Source organism: Ciconia boyciana, chromosome 26 (assembly GCF_034638445.1).
Source record: "Ciconia boyciana chromosome 26, ASM3463844v1, whole genome shotgun sequence".
Lineage (NCBI taxonomy): Eukaryota > Metazoa > Chordata > Aves > Ciconiiformes > Ciconiidae > Ciconia > Ciconia boyciana.
In genome coordinates, this window is record NC_132959.1 from 470002 (window position 1) to 492874 (window position 22873).

Consider the following 22873-nt stretch of genomic DNA (forward strand, 5'->3'; position numbering starts at 1 on the left):
AGGAACCGGGGGCGCGGGGAGGGAAGGGGAGGGGGGGGGATACGAAGCGGGGAGCGGGCGGGGATGATGTCAGCCTGCGGGGAGCCCCGGCGTGGCCAATGGCGCGGCGGGGCCGGGCCAGCGGCGGCGGCGGCGGGGGCGGCGGCGGCGGCGGCGGCGGCGGCGGCGAGCGCGCGGCGCCCATTCATGATCCAGCGCGCGGGGCCGGTGCCCGGGAAAGCGGCGCCGGTGCCCGGGAAAGCGGCGCCGGTACCGCCATTATGGAAACCTCGGGGCATCTCCACGATTCGGGCGTGGGGGACCTGGAGGAGGACGGTCGGTGTCCCTGCCCCTTACCGGGGGATGAACGGTCACCGCCGCCGCCGCCGCCTCCCGCCGCGCTGCCGCCGCTCCAGCACAGCCTGTTGCACTCCTCGCCCGGGTCGTTACGGGCCCCTCCTCCTCCTCCCGCCGCCCCCGCCGCCCTCCACCCTTCCTCCCGCCACGGCAGCCAGCTCAACCTCGGCGACCACCCGGCGGGCTCCGGGGCGGGGAGCGGCAAACACCGGCAACCCAGCCCGCTGGTGCACCGGCGGGACAGCAACCCCTTCACCGAGATCGCCATGAGCTCCTGCAAGTACAGCGGGGGGGTGATGAAGCCCCTCAGCCGGCTCAGCGCATCCCGCAGGAACCTCATCGAGGCCGAGCCGGAGGCTCAGCCCTTGCAGCTCTTCGGTACCGGCGGACCCCCCGAAATCGTCGTCTCACGCGAGGACAACCACGCGCCCGCCGCCCGTCGACCCGACCGCCCGCCCGCCCGCCCGGCCCCCGCCGCCTTCGCCAAGGGGCCCAAGCGTAAGGCGCAGAACATCGGCTACCGGCTGGGTCACCGCCGGGCGCTCTTCGAGAAGAGGAAGCGCCTCAGCGACTACGCGCTCATCTTCGGCATGTTCGGCATCGTCGTCATGGTCATCGAGACCGAGCTCTCCTGGGGGCTCTACTCCAAGGTACCGACGGGTCCAGGGGGGTGGGCGCGGGGCCGTCGGTGCCGGACGGTGCCCGGTGGGGTGAGCACGGTGCCGTTTGCCCCGTACGGTGTCCCGTGGGACAAACACGGAACCGTTTGCCCCGTATGGTGCGGGACGGGGCCGTACAGGCTGGCTGGGGACCAACGGGGCGGCCCGGGGGCCTTACGGGGACGCTGTGGCCGCAGGTGTCGGCAAGTGCCGGGCCAGGGGCCGCTGGGGCCGCGTGCCAGCCGGTGTGTGCCGGGGCGGGTGCTGTGCCGGGTCCTGGCGGAGCTGCCCCGTGCGCCAGCAGAGCCGGGGAGCAACCCCCCGGGGTCTGCGTGCCCCTCGCCGGCCTGGCTGGGCGCTCCTCGAGGCTCTGTGCCCTCGGCGGTGCGGCGGAGCCCCCCCCCGCCTCCTCCTCCTCCACACCCCTTTCTTCCATTTTTTTTCTTTTTTTTTTTTTTTGCAGGACGGTGTCTTTTATTTATAATTCGCCCCCCCACGCCCCTTCCAGCTCCTGCTCCCGGGCTGCGCTGGTTGGCAGCGATATGAATAACTCTTTGTATAGACATCTGTCATGTTATTTATACCTATCCAGAGAGGGGAAGGCATCGGCACCCGCGCCGGCAGGGCGTGTGTGGCACCCATGGGCGTCAGCGGGATGGTGCTGCCAAGGGGGCCGGGGGGGGTCCCTGTGCCGCGGTGCCGCCGGCGGAGGGGAAGGAGCGGGGTGGGAAGGGGCTGCTCGCCGCTTCCTGCCATTATCCGGCGCGGGTGGTGGGGAGGGCGGCGCAGGCGGAGGAGGCGACGGAGCTGGAGCAGGTGGAGGGAGGGAGGGAGGGACACGGCTGGGGGTCCCGTGGGCGCGGGGGACCCCGCCGCCTCCCCACGGAGGTGCCCGGCTGGCGGCGGGGGGCTCCCGAGCCCCGGCTGCCCAAGGCAGAGGGACACCCCGGTGCCGAGCCCACGTCCCTGGCTCCCCTGCCGAGGGAGGAGGATGCTTCGCCACCGGAGCCTCTTCCCCGGCGGTGCCCGCTCCCCTTCGGCAGGAGCAAGGTCGAACCGCTGTCCCCCACCTGCGCCCGCTACCTGTTGAGCCGTGGCCGCCCTCGCCGGGCTCCCTGGGCCCGCATGCCTGGTGCCGGGAGGGACCAGCCACCCTCGCGGGGCTGCCGGCAGCACCGCTGCCACGCTCGCTGGCCCCGACACGCCGAGCTGCTGTGTCAGCCGGGGAAGACCCTGTGAGTCAGCGTTGCCGCTGCGCAGCCACCCGCGGCCCCGACCCCTGCCCCGGCGCCTGCTGCGCACCGCGGTGCTCGTGCCGATAACCACAGGGTGCAGGGGGGTCCCTGGCTCCCACCCGCCCCAGGCCCTTGGCCGGGGCTGCGGCAGCGGGCGACCGTCTATAAATTCCCCCCGGCAGCCCCTGGTGGGAAACCAGAGCTTGCCGGCAGGGATGCGGCCGTGACCCAAGGAGCGCCTGGGGCTGGGGCCGGCAGCTGTTGTGTGGACGGGGATGTCGGTGCTGCCCGCCATGGCCCGGCTCCAGCTCTGCCCCGCGGCCAGCAGCCGTGCTGCCGCGTGCTCCCCAGGCCGGAGGGTGCCGGGGCTGAACCGGAAAGCGAGGGTGCGGTGGCCGGGTTTTGCCTGCTCTCTGCCTTGTCCCTTGAGCAGGATGGGGCCCCTCCTGCCTCCGGGACGGCACCCACTGCTTCCCAGAGTCACGAGCAGCCTGCGCGGCACCGCCGGGGTGAAGCATCCTGCCACCTGTGTGGCACGGGGAGAATGCGTGCCGGGGGTGCCGAGGCGTCGTCGCAGTTTGGCCAACCTCCCCCCCCCCCGTTTTTTGCCGCGAGCGTGGGATCCAGCAGCGGCTCTTCCTGCCGGGTCCCTCCGGACCCGGTGCTGCCAGGAGGCATTGGTAAACGCGGTGGGTGTGCAGCAGCCTTTGCCAATAACGCTTGCCAGGGAGGGCCGGTGGGTCCCCGTGCTTTGCGCAGGCAGGATTAGTGTCCCCGGGAAGGGTCTGGCCGGAGCGGCCTTGGCACGAGCCCTGCCCCAGAGTTTGCCTATTAATAGCCGTTGTTTGGTCCCTGGCACTTCTCTCAGCACCAGCCATTATATCCACACAATTGCGCGGCCGGAGCCAAGTCGTTAACAATGCGCCACCGCCTCCGCGGCAAATAGTCCCTTCTCCGCGTTTAAATACCCCGCGGGGATGGGGAGCACCGGGGAGAGGGAGAGAAGCGAGGCTGAAGGCCTGGGTGTGCCGTGCCGTGAGCGTGCCGGGTCTCGGCGTGCCACGAGCATGCTAGGTCTCAGCACGCCGTGAGCGTGCTGGGTCTCGGCGTGCTGGGGATGGGGTGGAGGTGTGGGATGGGTGCGGTGGCAGGGCAGGTTGGTTTGGACACCTTGGCGAGGGGCTGCCGGTGCTCGGTGGGTGGCCCGGCACCGGCGGGGCCGGGTTGTGGCCGGCAGCAGCATGAGCTTGCCGGCGACTGAAATGGGGTCCGGAGGGGAGCCCGAGGGAGGGGACGGTGAATCCTGTTCTTCCCAGCGGGGTCCTGGGGAGCAGCCGCTTTGGCCACCAGTGAATCAGGGGCTGGTTTAATTTACATGGAGCTAATTAGCAGGAAGCTCTAATTAGACCATCCATTAGGGTGCCATAATATTGGGCTCATGCCGGATGCAGCCGGGGTGCTGGCATCGCGCGTCCCAGCGAGGGGAGGCTGGTAATGACACTTGGCAGAGTCGGATTAAAAAACATTTTGGAGAAAGGACCGCTCTCGCCCGCGGTGCCGGCGGTGCCGGCGGTGCCCTCGCCACTGTGCCGAGCCGCTCGGGCTGGGAGCTGGGGCCGGCGGGGAAGGAAAAAGGTGTTGGGGGGGGCAGCATCTCCCTGGGGGTGCGGAGCCCGGCATCGTGGCCAGCACCGGCAGGGTCCCGCGGCCTCATCCCCGCTAACGCCCGCCCTGCTCTCGCCTTGCAGGACTCCATGTTCTCCCTGGCCCTGAAATGCCTTATCAGCCTCTCCACCGTCATCCTGCTGGGCCTCATCATCGCCTACCACACGCGGGAGGTGCAGGTAGGTCCCGGTGTTGCCGGCGGCGAGCGAGGGGCTGCCGGGGCGGGTGGCTGGGGCGGGCTGCGGGGTTTGCCAGCCACCCTGGTGGGATGCGGTACCCGAGCTCGCAGCCTGCGTGGAGCCTTCTCCCTCCTTGCAGGGGCCTTGGGGGCAGCGAGGGCTCTCGGGGTGCAGCGAGGCCGGGCACCGAGGGGTCTGCCCGGGCGCAGGGTGCACGGTGGAGCTGCCGGCGGCTGGGGGAGGCTGCAGCCAGGAAGGGCTCAAACCAGCCGAGGTGCCAAGGAAAGCTGTGAAATCCATTCCTAATCAGGGCTGCCCACTCTCTTCCTCCCTGCCTGCCCCGGCTTTGCTGGGAAATGACAGGGCTCCCAGTTCGCTCCAGGAAGGCTGCGCTTCCCCATGGGATCCGGCTTTGGCACGATGCTGCTGTGTTTTGGGGATGGGAGGAATGAATCACCGGGCAGGAGAAGGAGCATCCTGGGAAGGGACGCCAAAGCCCCCGGCCCTGAGTACCCGGTGTTTTGGTGCACCAAAGATCGCACCTCGTCCCGCTCGAGGCTGGGGAATGGGGCAGCTTTGCTGGCTGGGGGGCTGGAGGCAGACCCCCGCTCCCTGCCTGCCTCCTGCCTGCAAGGGACCTTCCCGGGAGGCACCCCTCCGGCTCAGCCTGACTGCACGGGGACCGAGCCTGGTGGTGGGTTGCTCAAAGCAAATATTTGAGAACACTGGTTTTTGCTAGAATAATATTTATTTACCCCGGGGTGGTGGCAGTTGGGGTCAGCCGGGCGGGCCGTGCCCTGACACTTCCCGGCTTCCTCTGCTTGTTGTTCTTGGGAGCGGGTTGTGCAAACATAGCGTCCACCCGAGCAGCGCGCAGGGCTTCCCACCTTTCCCCCGGCTCCGGCCGCGGCCAGAGCCAAAATCTCTGCCGCCGTCCCTCCGCAGGGTCCCTGAGCACATGCCCCGTGCCGGTGCGGACGCCGAACCTCGCCACGGTCCAGCTGTGTGGCCCCAGCGGCTCCGCGGGGCTGGTTGCACTGGCAGGGAAGGGAACGAGATCGGTTTGACTTGATTTGCTGTGGACAAAGCCACGCTGGCTGCTGATCGCCCTATTATCTCTTAGGTGCTTATAAAGGGATTGCTGATAATCCGGCCGGGGATGGAAGTGGGGCTGACGAGCTGTAAATCCTCAGCTTCTCGTCCCTCTTGCTAAGGGGGGGCTGTGCTCGCCCTGCCACGGCACTGCCAGACCTCCCCGGCCTCCAGGAAACACTTGACAGCGGCTTCGGCCTCTTTCCTCAGTATTAATTGCGTTAATTGCCGAGTCCTTCAGGACATTTGCGGCTCTCCCCGTGCCTTGGTTTCTCTGGGGCCGGGGCATCGCCGTGCCGGGGGTCCTGGGTCCAGCTCCTGGGGTCCTGCCTGTCCCCTCCCCGGCTGCCTACGCCCGCTGTCACCCGATGGGCCGGGACGACGGTGGGTCCCCGGGGTGTCCCTGTGCCCGCCAGCCAGGGCTGCAGGTGAACAAGATCCTCCCGCCCGCCCCCCCCCCCGGCCTCCCAGCTCTGCTTTCTGCTGCAAGACTACGAGCTGCTGCTAATGGTGTGTGTCACTCGCTCTTCGTTGGGCTGAGCGTGTGCAGGGAGCTGCCAGCAGCGCTGCCGGGTCCTCGCCCTCCCTGCGCCTGCGGGCAGGGGCTGACCTGCTCCCGGTGGCACCGGGCTCAGCGCCCTGGGATGGCTCCGGTCTCCGCCCCGGGGAAGGGTCTGGCACCGCTGCGGTGCCCCGGGGTGGTGCGGAGCGTGCCGTTCCCCTGCCAGCGCCGCGTTTCTCGCCACAGCGCATGATGGAGCGTGGTGCTGGCGAGGCTGCCAGCTCCAGCCGGGAGGGTTCGGGGGGAGTGGGGAGGCACAGCCCCCCTCGTCCCTGCCCTCGGGGTGCCCAGGGCTCTTTGTGCATTTAGTCAGGTCAAGCTTTTTCCCCCCACGCGGCTTCTCGGCGGCTTTCCTTGTGCTTCGCTTGTCTGGAGCTGCGGTGGCCAACAGGCTTGCTCCTTCCCCTGCCGGAGCCGGTGCCGGGGATGCTGGGGATGCCCTGTCGGGTACCACTGGACCGCGCCGGGGTTTCCATGGAAACCCGCAGCGATGCGCCGCAGGTGCAGGGCTGAGAGGAGCTGGCGTAGGGGGAACCTGCCCAAATCCCTCCTTGCTCCTTCCCTTCCCTGACCTGGCCCGTCGCAAACCCCCCACACGCAGTCAAAAGGCTCCCTGCCTTTTTCTTCTTGCTAATTTGTTTATTTTTAACACCCTTTTCCAGGAAGGAATGGGCTGTCAGCTTGCTAACTGCCTGAGGATCTCCCTTGACAGCTTGGAGCATTTTTATAAACAATTTCTCAAACAAAGCAGCTAAAAGGAGCGGAGCTTTCCAAACAGAAAGGGAGGTGGCCGGGGACGGCCGCTCCGTGAGTCAGTCCCAGCAGCTCCTGCCGTCCCCGGGGAGAGCCCTGTGTGCCGTGCCGTGCCGGCGAGGCGGCTGGCGCAGGTGCACTGGGGCCTCCAGCGGGGCGGGAGGGTTGTTCCCGGGCGCGGTGCCAGCCGGGGCTGCGCTCCCACCCACCGCCCGGGCTGGAGCAGCCGCGAGAGCTCCTGGCCCCCTGGACGCGCCGGTGTCACTCCGTGCTTTGTAGGGTCGAGGACACGCCGGTGACGATAGCACCGGCTGCCACGTCCCCCTTGGATCCCTTCCCAGCGGCGTCTTTGCCAAGCGCTGCTTGTGGAGAGGCCCTGAGTGCGTCCCCGCTGCTGTAGGTGACACGGGTGTCCCCGTTGCTCCAGGGACAAGCCGACGGCAGCCTCAGGATGGACCCGCTGAGGCAGGACGGGGTGGGTGACCCCCAGGGGTCTGGGGGCATCCTGGAGGGGCCAGCCCGAGCTGCCGTCCCCCCCGCTCCCGCAGAGACCCCGACTCCGTCGCCGGCAGTGGGAGAGGAGCTGGTACCCAGGATGAACCGGCGGTTGCCATGACAACCGGATCCCATCGCCGCCAGCGGCCGGGTGCTCTGGCTGTGGCGTTCCCTCCCCAAAAGTTGCCCTGGCACTCGGGGCATGGTGGCTGTCGGTGACACTGGTGCAGCACCGGCGGGAGCGAAGGGGCTTGGGCGGCTCGTGCTGGTGCTCTGCGGCACCACGGCTCGGCCGTCTCTGTGCCCCGGGCAAGCGGGCTGTGCTGGGAGGTGGGCTCCTGCCAGCCGGCGTGCGGGAGTGGGTCGGAGCGAGCTGTCCCCGTGCCGTGCTTGGGCATGTGCTCGAGGCTGGGCACCCTAAAGCTTTCTGGAGTGCCCCCAGCACCGTAACCGTCCCCTGGACACACAGGCAGAGCAGCGGAGGGGATGGCAAAGGCTCATTCCCACCTTTTCCTTCCCGATCCATCCCCAGCCCTCCTGGCCGAAGCCATCCCCGGCTCTGTGGGGCTCTGGTATCGGTCCCCCCTGCTGCCCGTGGCGGGATGCTGGTGGGGCAGGGTTGGCCGGGGCCACCGGTAACCGTGTGGTTTTGCATCCCGGTAGCTCTTTGTGATCGACAACGGAGCCGACGACTGGCGGATAGCGATGACCTACGAGCGCATTCTCTACATCAGCCTGGAGATGCTGGTTTGTGCCATACACCCCATCCCCGGGGAGTACAAATTTTTCTGGACAGCCCGCCTGGCTTTCTCCTACACGCCTTCTCGGGCAGAGGCGGACGTGGACATCATCCTGTCCATCCCCATGTTCCTGCGCCTCTACCTGATCGCTCGGGTGATGCTGCTGCACAGCAAGCTCTTCACCGACGCCTCCTCGCGCAGCATCGGGGCGCTCAACAAGATCAACTTCAACACCCGCTTCGTCATGAAGACTCTCATGACCATCTGCCCTGGGACGGTGCTGCTGGTCTTCAGCATTTCCCTCTGGATCATCGCTGCGTGGACAGTCCGGGTGTGCGAGAGGTGAGGGGTTTGGGATGCGCGGCGGTTTGGGATGCGCGGCAGAGCTGCGATGTCCCAGCACCCTGTGGGAGGGATGCAGAGATGTGGGGGCTCGGCAGCTCTGGGTTCCCCCCGATGTTCCCCTGTCCCGGGCAGGAGGCAGAGGCAGGAACAGCCCTGTCCTCGCAGCGCAGTGCCTTGGGGACAGGCAGGGTCCCCATGCGACGGGACGGTGCGCGGTGCCAGCCGGCGCGGGAGCCCCAGGAGGGAGCGTGGGGGGCGCGGGGAGCGGCAGCGACTGGGGGGGGCCGTGCACGGGGAGAGGCTGGAGGTGCTGTGAGGCTGGCGAGTGGCAGCGCCTGGCTCGAGCTCTGGCATCGCTGCAAGCGACTGCCATGACAACACCGCGGTGACAAACCCACTGCCGGATGGCATCACACCGGCATCGGCGTGCTCGGCGCGGGGGTTGCTGTGGAGACCGGCCCCGGTGGGTACCGCTGCACCTCCCTCTCTCGGGGGGACACGCCGGCACCCCTCTGTCCCCCGGGGGGAAGCGGGGGGCCGTGGCAGAGCACCCCCAGCCCGCCCCAGCGCTGTGCCGGAGGGGTTTCTCCCCGACTGCGGTGCAAGGTGCCGGTGGCACCCGTCCATCCCAGGGCAGGGAGGACAGGTCCCTCGCAGGGTGTCCTGTCTCCTGTCCCAGCACGGGGCCATCCCTGTCCCCAGGAGGCTGAGCTGGACGCCGGGCTGCCATCAAAGCGCGGCTAATTGCCTCCGAGGGCTCTGGGAGCCTGGGCTGGTCTGCGGGAAAGCGCCCGAGCCGGGTGCGTGTTTCCGTTTGGTGTCCGTGGATTAGCGAAATCGCACGAAATCCCTTTAAGTTGTTGCAGCAGCTTCGTGCCATACTCGGAACTGAGGTGCAAGGGTTCACACCCGCCGGCACCCCGGGGTCCCCTGGGACACCCTGCTTGCTTCTGGGTGCTTGCAAGGCGGGAGGAAGGCCACCCCTCCTCCCCGGGAGGACCCATCGCGCCGGTCACCCCGTGAAGGGGCATTAGAGCAGCTTTAAGTACCGCGGCAGCGGAGCGGAGCGGCACGCTGAGATTTTGCGAGCTTTTACAGGCTGCGTTTGCCTTCCTGCCTCCCTTAATGATGCTCTCAGGATGTGCTGGATAGTCATGCGCTGCTTAATTGTGTTTGGGAGATTTTTATTTGTGCCTCCTAATCGGGGAGTGGGCAGACAGGCTCCCGGGGGACGCATGGGGGGTTGATTCTGCACCTGGGGGGCTTAGGCTGGAAAAAGCAATGTAAATAAAGAACCATTAGCAGCAACAACAACAAAAAAAAGAAATGACGCAGACGAGGCACTGCAGATCACCGGCACCGCAGCTGCCGTGAGCTGCCGCCACCTCCCTCTGTCTACAGAGCGGCAGACGTGAACTCAGGCGGGCTCCCGGCCGGGCTGGGGATGCGCCGACCCGCGGGGACGCACGACCCCTGGGACATCCTCCGTCCCCGAGGGATGCACCGGCCCCGGGGCATGTGCCGGCCCTGGGTGCTGCACAGCTCCTGCAAGGGCCACCCAGGACGTGTCCCTGTGTCCCCACCGACGGCAGGTTGCTGCACCGGCACTGGAAACCAGTTTGCAGTGGCTTGCGGGACCATCCCCAACCGGCACCCGCTGGGGCTGGGTGGCTCAGAGATGGCTGTGCCACTCCAAGACGTGGTCCCCGGGCTGGGGTAGCATGGCTGTGGCGCGTCCCCTCGGCACCGTGGGCTGCTCCAGTGCCCGCGGGTGCAGCATCGCTGCCGGGCATCCTCGAGTGCGTGCCGGGGGGCTGCAGCTCTCCGAAGGCAGCGAGTCGCTTAGCAACCTCGCCCGCTCGCCCGGCCGCGGCGTAGAGCTGCCTGCGGTGCCGGCAGTGCTGCCGGGCCTGCCCGCCGGCAGCACCCACGTGTGCATGCACGTGCAGCCGGCCCCGCTCCCCAGGTTGTGGGTGCAGCCAGCCCGGGGCTCCCCAGTGGTACTGCCCAAACGGATGGGGTCGGTCCAGCCGAGCCAGTGCTGCCGCAGCATCCTGGTGTGGCGACGCTCCCCTCGGCGGAGGCGTTGCGGGGGACCAGGGCGATGCTCGGGGCAGCCCCGTCGGCAGGGAGCGGCTGTGCCCTTGGTGGTGGCAGGCAGATGAGGGGACGATGGAAACCGGCGCTGGGGTCTAACCGTTTGCGGCAGCCCTCGGCGCGAGCGGGCAGCCCCTCTTCCTGCTGCGGCGCATGCCAGCTCCCATGTTTATCCGCTCCTTCTGCTCAAAGTGCTTCTCGGAAGAGAAAACATTCGTCTGTCCGGCTGCGCCATAACCCCCTTCCCCAGCGCGATGCTCCTGGGGTTGTCCCTGCGGCTCGAGAGCTCACATCCTGCGGGACGGGGCTGGGATGGGGCATGCGCGCCACTGCCGGCACTGGGATTTTGGGGAGCCCCACCGTGGCCGCGGTGATGGGATGGTGATGGCCCGGAGCGTGGCAGCGGCTCTCGCTGTGGCTGAGGGTGCTTTCTCGTGTGCCGGGATCTCGTTCGAGTCTCCGGTTACTTGGGGGGAAAAACGTTTCAGAAGAGGAGAAAACCCAACTGCGCTGGGAGCGAGGAGCTGGGATGAACTGGGGGGGAATTGCCAAAAGCTCCATCTGGTTTCCCTCTAACGATTTCATGAGGAGGCTGGGAGAAGCCTGCCAGGGAGAGGGATGCGTGCGGGCAGGAGGGTGACCGTCCTGCCCGTGGCAGGGCGAAGGTGCTGCCTTCCCCGGGAGCCAGCACCGGGAGCCAGCGCCACATCCCCTGGGGAGCATCGCCGCACGGCTCGGCCGGGCTCGCGCTGGCCCTGGGGAGCCGGAGGCAGCCGAGGCCCCCGGGTGTGTGTTTGCCGGAAGAGCCACAGCTGGCTGCCAGGGCGGTCGCTGACCTCGTAGCTCGGCAGGGACGTGGCCATGGAAAGTTTGCAGCGTCCCCGAAGCCGCGGCTGCTCCACGTGTGCTTTGTCTCGAGTGTGTGAGCCGTTCCCCTGCGCCGTCTGAGAGCCAAGTGCGTGCCGGAAGCTTGGCAGGATCCGTCCCCGGCGGTTCTGCCGTGGCCGCTGACGGCTCCATCTCCCGGAGTGGCGCAGGGGGAGTGGGCTCAGCCCGCGGCAGAGGAGGATGCCGGCGGCGAGCTGGTGTGGTTGGGGGCTTTGCAGAGCCACGGCTGTTTCTCCCATCAGCCAGCTCTCGCCACCACGCCGTGTGGCACCGGGGACGCAGCCGGCGGGACCGGGATGTGGTGACAGGTCTGACTGAAAGCAGAAGCCCTTTCTGTTGAGTTTTCACTCTGATTTTGTCCATGTGGGTTTTCCTGCACCAGAAATTGTGCAACCGCTGCTGCTATGGGGCATCCTGCCACGTTATTCATCCCTATCCCCCGTTGCACAGCACAGCCTGGTGCCAGAGGAGCCACCGTGCCCAGGTGCCCCCGTTGCTCCCCGCAGCCATCCCTGTCCCCTGCCGTGACGCTGATGCCCGTGTCTCCTTGGCAGGTACCATGACCAGCAGGACGTAACCAGCAACTTCCTGGGTGCCATGTGGCTCATCTCCATCACCTTCCTCTCCATCGGCTACGGCGACATGGTCCCGCACACCTACTGCGGGAAGGGTGTCTGCCTGCTCACTGGCATCATGGTAAGGGCCGTGCCGAGCCGGTCGCCCATCCCGCGGGCTCTGCCTGTCCCCTCCGCGGCAGCAAGGCTGCCAGATTTTACAGGGACCCGCTTCCCAGCTGGCTTGTCCATGCACGAGGTGCAACGGCTTCGGCTCCGAGGTCTTGCAGCCGGGAAGCTGATAGAGCTGTAACTGCGATTACCGTAAGCACAGTGATTAGCAGGACGTGGCGGTTTGGTTAAGGAGGTGGTGGTGCAGGCTGGGTGCGTGCCTGGCGGGTGCTGCCGTGTGGGGCGCGGTGTGGGACACCAGCCCATCCCCCGCCCCACGGTCCCCGCTGGCAAAAAAGGGGTGGATTTGGACCCGCATTCGGCGAGGGAGGGGGGAGCCGGACCACAGCGGGGTCAGGGATGTCCCCAGGGAGCAGAGGGGCCCCCGAGCATCCCTTGGCCGTCCCTGCTCGCACCACCTGGCTTCCATCGCCCGGAGCGATCCCAAATGCTGCCGGCTCCACCGACAGCCAGGACCGGCTGGGAGCCCTCCACGCTCCCACCAGCGTCACCGCTCTGCTGCGGCTTCATTCCCTCACGGCCAGAAGGTCACCGTCCTCCGGGGCCTCCGGCATACCTGCTCCAAGGCGCCTGTGAGATGTCCCGGCTTGCGGGGCTTTCCAGCCGGGGCGGCCGAAGGAGCGGCCGGCAGCCCTGAGGTCACGGCTGCTCTGCGGATCCCAGCCCCCAGCACCCCGGCTCTGCTCCCCTCAGCTCCAGGCCCTGGGGATGGAGCCGTCCCTGTCCCCGTTTCCCAGCTGGGGCAGCCCGAGCCGGCACCCGGCACTGTCCAGGCTCAGCTCTGCCGCTCTGCGCCCCGTGAGAGCTGTCGGCCGAGGCGGCTCCACCGGCGGGTATTAATTTTATATTATCTGCAAGTCTTTGATCTGCCTCGTATGAGGTTGGGCACCAGCGAGGCTGATGCTGTTGATAGGAGCCAAGCGAGGGAGAAAAATCCCTGTTGGGGTTGGAGACGCGGCATTTCCCAGCAGCGCGGTGCAGGGGAGCAGCCGCCAGCTCGGCCGAGGGGGTCCCGGTGCCGGGGGCTCTCGGAGCTCCCGCCCCAGCCGGGGATTACTTTGAACCGAGGCACCATCTGGCAAAGCGTGCCCCCCTCCCGGCGCCCATCTGGCAGCAGTGCCCCGCCGGCGGGGATCGGGACCCCCTGCGACTGCCAGGGCCGGGGCTCTCCCGGGGTCCCCGAGCCACGGCACCGGGGGCGGCTGCCCCGCCGGGAAGAGAGAAGCGGTGGGAGCTGAGAGCACCCAGCGGGACCTTCAGGGATGCTAACGGATTCAGCTCAGAGCATGATGTTAATTAATGACTCTTTAATAAATTAAGGCGCGTTTGCCAGGATCGTGGGCCTCTGCCAGAGTGCTGGGAGGGGGGAGCGGCTCATCTGGTACGGGCAGCGGCAGGCAGAGCGCAGGAGCACCGCAGGGAGCGGAGGCTTGGCACCTTTGCTTTCCAAAGACAAATACGTGCCGGAGATGACGGCTACCGCACGGATCCGGCCCTAATTGCCGGGATAAGCGAGCTCCCAGCTGTCGCTGATGGGAGATGCGGCGATTCAGGGGGTCCTGATTTGGGGGTCCCCTTCCTCGCTCTCACCCAGGTCGCCTGGTGCTTCCCCACCGCTCTCCCACCCCGGACCCCTCTCAGGAGTGGGGACTCCCCATCCCGCAGGGCACCGGCACGGGGCAGGTCCCCGGCCCGCGGTGGCACCGATAAGCAGGCTTAGCCCAGCCATCAGTGCCGGGGAGGCGAGGGCTCACCGCTGATCACCGCTGACCTCTTAAATCAGCCCCGGCCTCTCCCGTTAATTACTCAGCACATCGTCAGCCGCTCAAGGACACCCAGGCTTTGTGCTATCTCCTCGTTCGGATGATGTGGGTGGGGGCCGTGGAGCTTTAATTAATTAGGGGGTTGCGATGGTGAGGGTGGGAGCGCTGCTGTTGCACGAGGGTGCTGGAGGGCGACAGACCATTTCCCTGACTGATGTCCCCGTGCAGGGTGCCGGCTGCACGGCACTGGTGGTGGCCGTGGTGGCCAGGAAGCTGGAGCTCACCAAAGCCGAGAAGCATGTCCACAACTTCATGATGGACACGCAGCTGACGAAGCGGGTAAGGTGCCGCGGGGGGCGGTGGGAGCGGGGGGCCGTACCCTGCGGCAGGAGCTGGGGGTGCTGGGTACCGTGGTGGGAGGAAGGTGTCGGCACCCCTGGGTGCAGGTCCCATGGGTACCATGGCGGGAGGAAGGTGGCCGAGTGCCTTGGATGCAGTGCAGGCGCAAGCGTTACGGTGAAGGCAAACAACACCAGCTCTGTATCAGGGATTTAGGCGATGCAGGATGCTCGCTCACACCCCCCGAGAGGAAAATCCCGTTTTTTTTTTTCCCTGGGAGGATACAGACTCTCTCCTCTTGCGGAGTGTGATCTCATGTAGCTCGGTGTCAGGAAGACAACCAGATTTCGGTGATTCAGCACCTTGCCTGCCGCAGACGAGAGCCGTGCTGTGAGGCTCCGGCGGTTTCCATCCCCGAGGAGGGACCCAGAGGCCGCGGCTGTGGCGGGGAGGTCCGCGGTTGCTGGTTGCGCCGGGGTCTGGCGTCACATCCCCGGCAGCGTGCGGGGACGGCAGGAGGTGTCTGGGCTCAGCATCCTCATCACGGCAAAGCGTCGGCAACCCGACAGCACCGTGTGACGTAATGGGCTCCACACGCCGGTGCAGGAGTGATATTTTATATAGGGGATGGTGGCAAAGCGAGCGTCGGTGCAGCCCGTGGAAGGGCAACCTCCCAGTGCCGGGATGTGGCTGGGGAACCCCGCTGGGGAGAGCAGAGCCCCGGCAGAGCCGCACACCGGCCAGAGCCCTGACGCCCCGGGGATAGTCGGGGGCCTTGGCGTGGCCGGGCCGGGAAAGCAAACAGCCGGACGGCCCCGCTCCCCCGGCCGTGGATATGGATCTGCAGGCTCCGTGCCAGGCAGGCCGCGCCAATTCATCTTGGAGTGAGCAGCGGAGCCGTGGTTTAGCCGGGGAGCCTGCGGAAGCTGCGTCCTCATGCTGGCAGCCCAGCCGGGACCTGCCAAGAGCAGCAGATGGATGTGGGAATCGTGAAAAACTTTGGGATGTTTTTCTTTTTCTCGAGGCTCAGGGTACAGCTTCACAGGCGGGCGAGGAGCCCGGTGGCAGAGCATCGGTGCGGGGTAGGATGGGGATGCAGGCGCACCAGGGGCCAAGACCCGCCGCTCGGTGCGGGCAGCTCTGCCTGCCCTTGCTGCCGTCCGAGCTGCGCGTGATCCCGTGCAAAGGCGCAGGAGACCGTGCGGGAGCGGAGCCGAGCGCCTTGGTCCAGCTGGGGCGAGTCAAGTGCTCTTGCAGCACCGGCTTACGAACCGGCGGCTCACGGCAGAGCCAGACCAGTGTCTCCATGAAATCCCACATCCTGTGTGCCGGAGCAGCCGGGGCCAGTGACCTTCAGCCAACTCTCCTCTTGCAGATCAAGAACGCGGCGGCCAACGTCCTGCGGGAAACGTGGCTCATCTATAAGCACACCAAGCTGCTGAAGAAGATCGACCACGCCAAAGTCAGGAAGCACCAGAGGAAGTTCCTACAAGCCATTCACCAGTAAGGGGCTGCGCGCCGGACTGGGGGGACGCTGAGCCCCAGCCCCGAGGAGTCGTGGTCCAGCCCCTGGCAGGGGTGTGGGGACAATTTCCCATGGCCCTGGGTGCGGGCAGGTCTCCGGCTGTGGTTTGCATTTGGGGAGGGCGTGCAGCCACGTTGCTCTTTCCTTCTCCCCAGGTTGCGGAGCGTGAAGATGGAGCAGAGGAAGCTGAGCGACCAAGCCAACACCCTGGTCGACCTCTCAAAGGCAAGTGCCCGCAGCGACCTCACGGCTCGGCCAGGCTGCCTGAGCGTTTCTCTTCACTTGGAAAAACTAAAGCAGACCTGGCTGACCGCAAAATGCTCCGGCTCGGTAGATATCAGCCGGGAATAGCTGCCGTGAGATGGCTGCCCTTGCAAGGCAGGAGGAGAAACACAGGCACAAGCCAGGGACTGGTGGGGGGTCACCCTGCTTCCAGGAAAGGTCTTTGCTCCCTGCACCCCCTTACGCAGCCCCAGCTGGGGGTACCATTGCTTGGCAGCATGGGGCCGGCCACCCCTTTCCCCTCTGCCTGCACGGAGGCAGGGTTTCCTCATTTTAATGTCCCGGGGCGAGCCGAGCTGCGGTCACGGTGCCCGGCGAGCTCCCGGCGCAGGCTGAGATGGGGCGGCTCACAGGAAGGGGTTAAAGGGCTCGACGCTGCCAGCGGCAGTGGCACTAACCCCTCCGCTGTCCCCTCTGTCCCCTCCCGGTAGATGCAGAACGTGATGTACGACCTCATCACCGAGCTCAACGACCGCAGCGAGGACCTGGAGAAGCAGATCGGCAGCCTGGAGTCCAAGCTGGAGCAGCTCAGCGCCAGCTTCAACTCCCTGCCCCTGCTGATGGCCGACATGCTGCGCCAGCAGCAGCAGCGCCTGCTCGCCGCCGTCCTGGAGGCGCGGGGGGTCGGTGTGCCGGTGGGCACCCCCCAAACTCCTCTCTCCGAGAGCCCCATTGGGGTCAGCTCCACCTCCTTCCCCACCCCTTACACGAGCTCAAGCAGCTGCTAAAACACAGTCCCTCAGCCCCCCACGGACAGGGGAAGCATTTCCACGCAGGTCCCGAGGTCTCCATGGACTTTCTTCTGGTCCTCGCACCGCCGCAGGACCCTTCGGCCGGAGCCGGTAGGACCAGCAGTGCCGAGCGATGCTCGGAGCTTTGCCAACGCCTTGGTATCGGGAATCGCATCCCCGTTCAGGTGCCTCTACACGTGGTGAAGGAAGGGGACGGGAGGCGACGCCTCGGGCGAGCCCGTGCCGCGGCGTCCGGTGGCGGACGGAAAACCCACGCTCAATCTCAGGTCTTCACATTTGAAAACAAAACAAAACACCAAGTCAGAAGCACTGAAGCAACGGAGACACCAGAGGGAGAGTTTTCCTCCCCTCGCCCCCTGCCCCTCTCACCATCGCAAAGCCCACTGGGCAGATGCCAACGTGGTGGTTTCTTGCACAGGCTCTGACCTACGCTGCCCACGCTCCATCCCATCTCCTTACTGGGACCCACACGAGCCCCCTCTCGCGTTGCCAGGCGGGCGACGGTGTCTGGCCGTAACCTGCCCGGGGGGGGTTCTCCGGAGCCGTGAGTGTTTTCTGCCCGGGCAGAACAAGGGACGCTTCTTCTTTCTGGTCCTCGGTGTCATATTCTGCCTGGAGACGCGCGCCAGAGCCGGGAAAGCAGTGCCTAAAGCGTGCGGGGCTGTGGGGCCGGGCAGGGCTGCCCCCAGCCGATGCGGCGATGGCGGGGCCGGCAGGCAAGCCCAGGCGCTGGGGGGGTCTCCGGGTGCTCACATCGCCACCCGCCCGGGACCCCCCCCCAGCATTTTGGGAAGCCGCTGGGCTCTTTGTGGCGGCCTCAGAACTGCCGGATGAAAAACCCCGTCAGCTACAACCGCCTCCGCTTGCACCGGGAACGACCGCAGTGGAGCCGGCAGTGCCGAATCCGCCGGGGTCAAGCAGGGGCTTGCCGGCAAGTGATGTGGTAGCGGGGGCAGGCGTTTCATCTGTTTAAAACAAAGCCCATTGCCTTCGTGCTGCTTCTGCTGGGTTTGGTGGGGATCAGCAGCACCGTCCGGCGCCGTCTCGGCAATGGTGCAGCGCTCGGCATTAGCCAGCGCCTGTGCCTGCCGAAGCGCGGCCCCTTATGCTTTATTTTTTGCTGGCGTTGAGCTTCCTGAGGTACCCTTGGGCATCACCTGGCTACTTCTGGAACCAGCCATTTTCTGTTCTGCTTTTACCATTTCCCCCTTTTTCCTCCCCAGTTCTGCCCCGGGGTTCTGCTGGGGCTCTGCCGGGTCCTTGCGTGGAGCCCTGCCTGCTGCTGCCGGGCTCCAGCTTTGGGGCTGGTGTTTGCTGCTTTCAATGAAAACTCAGCAGAGGCTATTTATATATTTTTAAACAGATGAAGTAACCATGTAATTATTCCGCGATATTAATTACACCTCACCCAGCAGTGTCAGTAATTGTAATCAAAGTCACTGTGTTACTCCAGGTATACTCAGCCTGTAATCTTCTCCTGTGTAACTCTTTCCCTTCCATAAATAACGCCGGATTTTGTGCGCACGTAGGCAGGGACACATCAGCCCGATGCCGGGGAATTTCTGTGCAAAACTCCACTTGCTGCCGGTGGTAGGTGGTTTACTCCTCGTGCCCTGCAATTAAAGTTACCTAGAAAACAAGCACTAGTTAGCGAGGAGCTCTCCTCCCTGCTGGCCCCAGCCAGCGGCAGGAGGAGGAGGAGGAGGAGGAAGGCTGCAAGGCGACAGCGGGAGTGCTGCAAAATGAGCTCCCGGTGCGGCAGTTGAGCCCGTTGGTAGCAGGGCAGCGAGCTGGGGTTGTTCCCGTCGCATTCGGGGAGGAGAGGAGGCAGGCGGTGATGGCCGCCAGCCTTCTCTGGTCCTCGGCCGGCAGGGGATGCGTGGCTTCTGGGAATGAGCTGCTCTTCCCCTCTTCCAAACTCTTGTCATTAGTGTAATTGTAGGGTGGGCAGGATGGCTGGGAGAGCGTCGCTGCCTTGGCAGCCCCCCAAGGTCTGTCCTTAGCCCTGCTGCTGCTCCCCGTGTGCCTACAGGTGACCCTCAGCCCTCCCTCCCCGGCAGGAGAAGCTTCCGCCCATCTCTGTAAGGAGGTTTCCAGCGTGGCAATGGAGAAAACGTTGCAAATTCTGAGAATGAGCCTGAAATGCAGCATCTCCACTGGCCTGCAGGCAGCCAGCGGAGAAAAACGCTTCCACACCTCTCCTGGGGTTTGGGCAGGAGCAAACTGCCACGTGCAGCGGGGTCTGTGCATGGGGTGAAGTGCAGAGATGTATTCTGGGGTGTCAGCGAGCTGGAGGAAGTATTGATGCTTCAGAATTGATATCGCCAGCGGGAACCTCCTTACGGGCTAATGATCAAGTCTGAGAAATCAAATGGAGTAAGGCAAGACCAGGCGCTGTCAGCTTGCTGGGACGTGAGGTGCTGAAGGGAAGGAGGAAGGAGCAGTGGTGAGAGCTTCCGGATCGTAACCGGTGCAAGAGATCCTTGTCTTGGGGCAGAGCCGCTGCTTCGGCGGGATTTCACCAGGGCTGACGGGAGCTGGGCTGGGGCGGTGTGATCGCTGCACCTCGCACCCCACACCCTGCATCCCCCAGCCTCACCCCTGCACCCCAAACGACGCCTCTGCCTGAGATCTCGCAGCCCTGGTCTGCACCCTATGCTCTGCACCTCGCACCCTGCATCCCGCACCCCTGCACCCCCCTACCCACACCCTGCATCCCGCGCACCCCTGCACCCTCCATCCCACACCCTCCATCCTGTGCACCCTGCAGCCCCCACCCCACACTCTGCACCTCACCCTGCTCCCCGCACCCCCCCCCGCACCCCCATATTGCACCCGCACCCCTGCCAGTGCTTCCACACCGGTGCCGGTAGCCCTGACCAATCACCCCGAGCACCGGGCTCACCGGACCCCACCGAGGCCAGCACCGGGACTAACCCCCCCACAGTGCCGGGACCGGGGAGCCGCTCCGAGGCCACGGTGAGGGCAAGCACGGGGCGAGCTCCCGGAGCCCCAGCACAGTCCAGCTCGCGGCGTCTCCCGGTGCCGGGGGGCTCTGGGCACGGGGGTGTCTGCCTGGAGCCCCTGCCCTGCTCCCTGCGAGCGGCTCTCGGTCACCAGCAGCTGAGCCGCCCCGGTGCAGGCGGCAGCCCCAGCTCACTCCCAGGGCAGCGTGGTAGCTCGAACCGGAGCTTCCCTTCCCGGCAGGTCTCCGGTAAATGCTCCCTCTCCCCGTGGCGGGATGCTCCCTACACACCCGAGAACATCATTTTAGAGCCTGCGGCCCCAAAGGGCGTCGGGAGAAGCAGAGAGAAGAGCTGGGACCAGCGACCGAGGTGGAGGAAAAGCACAAGAACAAAACTGCGACACAGAGTTATAATCCCAAAGAGATGCCGACCTCCCACAGCCGGGAAGCATCCAACCCCACGCGCCACCGGGGCTGACCCCCGAAGCCCCTCCAGGACCCACCCAGCCACAGCCAGTCTCATTTTCGGCACAGCCTCGGTTTTTTTTTTTGCTCCACGAACCTCCTCCCTGCGCTGACTGCGAGGAAACATCCTAGAAACGCCAGAAAAATACCACGTTCTCTCTGCAAACTCACAGACGTTTCTGTCCAGACTTAAGGAGCTTCGACCTGGGTTTGCATCTTGCCTCTGTACTGCTCGCTTCTTTTTTAACAATAGGGGAAAGCATAATAGTTTATTTTAACTATGAAATATATTGCTATATTATAAAGGTTATTGTAACTTTCAATTATGGTTTTGTACCCAACCCGGTTGTCAGCAGGCAGCGACGCCAGCCTGCTGCCAAAAATGTCTGTTTCTGAGTACAGCCGCTGCTCCCAGTGAGGACGGAGGCCAGGGGTGGCAGAGGAGGGGTGCAGGACCCCAGCCAGAAAGGCTCCCCACGCTCCTTGTCCTTTACCCCCAGGTATTCCCTCCCATTACCTGGAAGCTGGCCTTTAACAGGTCCAGACCCAGATGGTAGCCCTAGCCCGATGGCACTGGAGCTTTGCTTCTTCCTAGGGAGAGGTCTGCCCCCCCCCCCTTTTCTCCTGGGGTCTCAGCGGTTTCTGGAAAGCCATTCCCCTCCCCGCTTGTCTCCTCCAGCTGAAGGAGGGACTCAGCTCCCCGGGCATGAGCTCTACGAGAGCCAAAATTCCCCCTCTCCCCCAGGATGGAGGCTCTCCTGGGCGAAGTGGTGCAGGGCACGCTGCTTCCCTCCTCCGGCCGGACTTTGGGCACGTTTTGGCTCAGCACGGGCAGGATCCAGGCAGGCTTTGAACTAGGGAATCACCTGTGCCTAGGAAAGGGTGAGGGTGCAAACGTCCTCCTCCTCCCCGGCAAAGCCGGTGTGTGCCATGCCGGCTGCTGAAGCACGCTGCTCTGCGCCTGGCCGGGGGACCTGCAGGCAGGCAGGCAGGCAGGACTGTTCCTGCCTGCTTTGGCTCCCGAGACGTGGAGCTGGGCTGTGCGGGGTTTGCGCAGAAGGAGGCAGGCAGAAATAGCATCCTCGCTTTTTCTTCTCAGGTCAACACCTCATTTCTGGGATGGGGGTAAGGGCAGCCCTGCCCCGGTGACCTGCGCTGCCACAGGCAGGGGCTGCGTTCCCGGGAGCGATCCCGCTCTCCCGGGTGAATTGCCCCGAGCGAACGCAGCCGCCGTGGCCGGGAGGTGGCCGGGAGGTGGCCGGGAGGTGCCCAGTTTGGGCTTCACGCCCTGCCCTGGGGAGCCACGGTTTTTGCTCCCTTCGACCTCAGGCTGCGACAGCGTAGGAGGACAAAGCCCTGAGCATGAAAGATAAATGCAATGAGGTTGCAGGTCTCAGCCTTCCCGCTGACGAACTCCTTGAGCCTCAGAGAGCGTCTCTTCCTTACCTCCAGCCCCTGAGCTGCTGGACCTGATCCCCATTGGATCAAGTCTGTGGGCAAATAAGTCTTAAAATGTTCTTTTGCAGCCCTGATGCTCCTTCCCGGCCAGTCTTCCTGCACAGAGCTTGACCACGGCCGGGAACGAGCAACGCCTACGGGACCAATTCCTGCCGCTTTTGTCCAGAGAAAGCCTAAAAGCCCCTTTACCAGCTCTTCCCCTTCAGAGTCGCAGTCACTGCCGTGCTGTCATCGTTATCGCCGTTATTACTGTCACGGATGTGCTGGCCTGACCCTCCCAGGCCAGTTAAACCCAGTAGGGTCAGGTCTCAGCAGCGATGAGCTGCCATGAGCTCTGGTGGCTCCTTGCTCGCCCCTAGACCTGAAATCCCCCTGCAGAAACCAGCTGGCAGAGGGCGGCTGCCTGGGATTGCCCAGCTGGGGCTGTTCCTGCCCCACACGTTTGCCCCAGTTGTGGGGCGGTTGTTGGAGGCATCTGCCCCTTGTTGGGACACGGCCGGGACCAGCTCGGGGGTTTATAGCTCTGCCAGAGAGGGGCTGGATCCCCCAGGAGGGCAGGGCTGAGCCTCCCCTGCTGCCAGCTGGGTCTGGGGGTGCCTGGGGATTTCTGGGGTGCTTGGCCTCCTGCACCACTCTCCCTTGGGCTTCTCCTGCCCAGCATGTCCCAGGCGGCTCGGAGCCCTGTGTGATGGCCACCAGGTAGGTTTGCTGGGGGGGAAGGTGATTCCTCAGCAGTTTGAGAAGGGGAAGATGCGGCTGCAGGGCTCTGCGCTGGTCCCAGCTTCTCCTCGCCCGGCTTCTGAGCTCCCTGCCCAAAGGCACCCAGAGGGCTCGGGGTGGCAGAGAGGGGCTTTTGCAGGGAAGAGGAAAAGCTGCTCTGTGGGATTAGTTATTTCCCTCTGGGATGAACCACCTCGGAGCCCCGTGGGGCACCGGGCAGGGCTCCAGCACCGCCTGCCCGGCAAGTGCTCTCGGCCGGGGGCTCCGGTGCTCCGGGTGCGGCGAGACGTGCGCCCAGCTCTGCTCCTTCTTCTGCCCAAAGTGTTCTTCCCCCCCTCCGCCGAGGTTTCGGCACGCCCCGACCTGCCGACGCACATCCCAGTGGGAGCCGCTTGCGTGTCTCTGTGGTCAGGATCCGGCCCTGGGCTTACATCCCTCCTTCTGGTCCGATCGCTCAGCTGGGGGAAAGGGAGCAGGGACTGGCCCGTCCCCACAGCATTGCCATAAACCCGAGCTGTACCCAGAAACAGGCATGTTTTAAACTATGGCTTTAACCTGTTCACTGTAAAAAGTGCCTTGGACTTTAATCTGAAGAGGTCAGTATCTATAAATATTTACCTGTGCGGGTGTGTAAGTATGCAGCTATCTATGTATAGTTACACACACAAATATATGATATATACGTACATCTATAAATGCTTCAGACCCCTCTGTTCTGCTGGTCTTGGGAGCTCTCTTCTTCCCCCTCGCCGGGGTCGGGGTCCGGCTGTGGAGCGATGTTGGAGGCGTTTCTGGCGCGGTTACACCTTGCC

General features: G+C 65.3%; 1 protein-coding gene across 1 annotated transcript; it reads left to right on the plus strand.

Annotated features, from left to right (window-relative positions):
• The first annotated feature begins 144 nt into the window (after positions 1–144).
• On the plus strand, positions 145–22749 carry KCNN3 (potassium calcium-activated channel subfamily N member 3). Its single transcript, XM_072847035.1, has 8 exons — positions 145–986; positions 3979–4074; positions 7640–8058; positions 11601–11742; positions 13784–13894; positions 15270–15397; positions 15575–15644; positions 16133–22749. The coding sequence occupies exons 1-8, from the start codon at positions 261–263 to the stop codon at positions 16427–16429; spliced, it is 1989 nt and encodes a 662-aa protein (XP_072703136.1). The 5' UTR covers positions 145–260; the 3' UTR covers positions 16430–22749.
• The last annotated feature ends 124 nt before the right edge of the window (positions 22750–22873 follow it).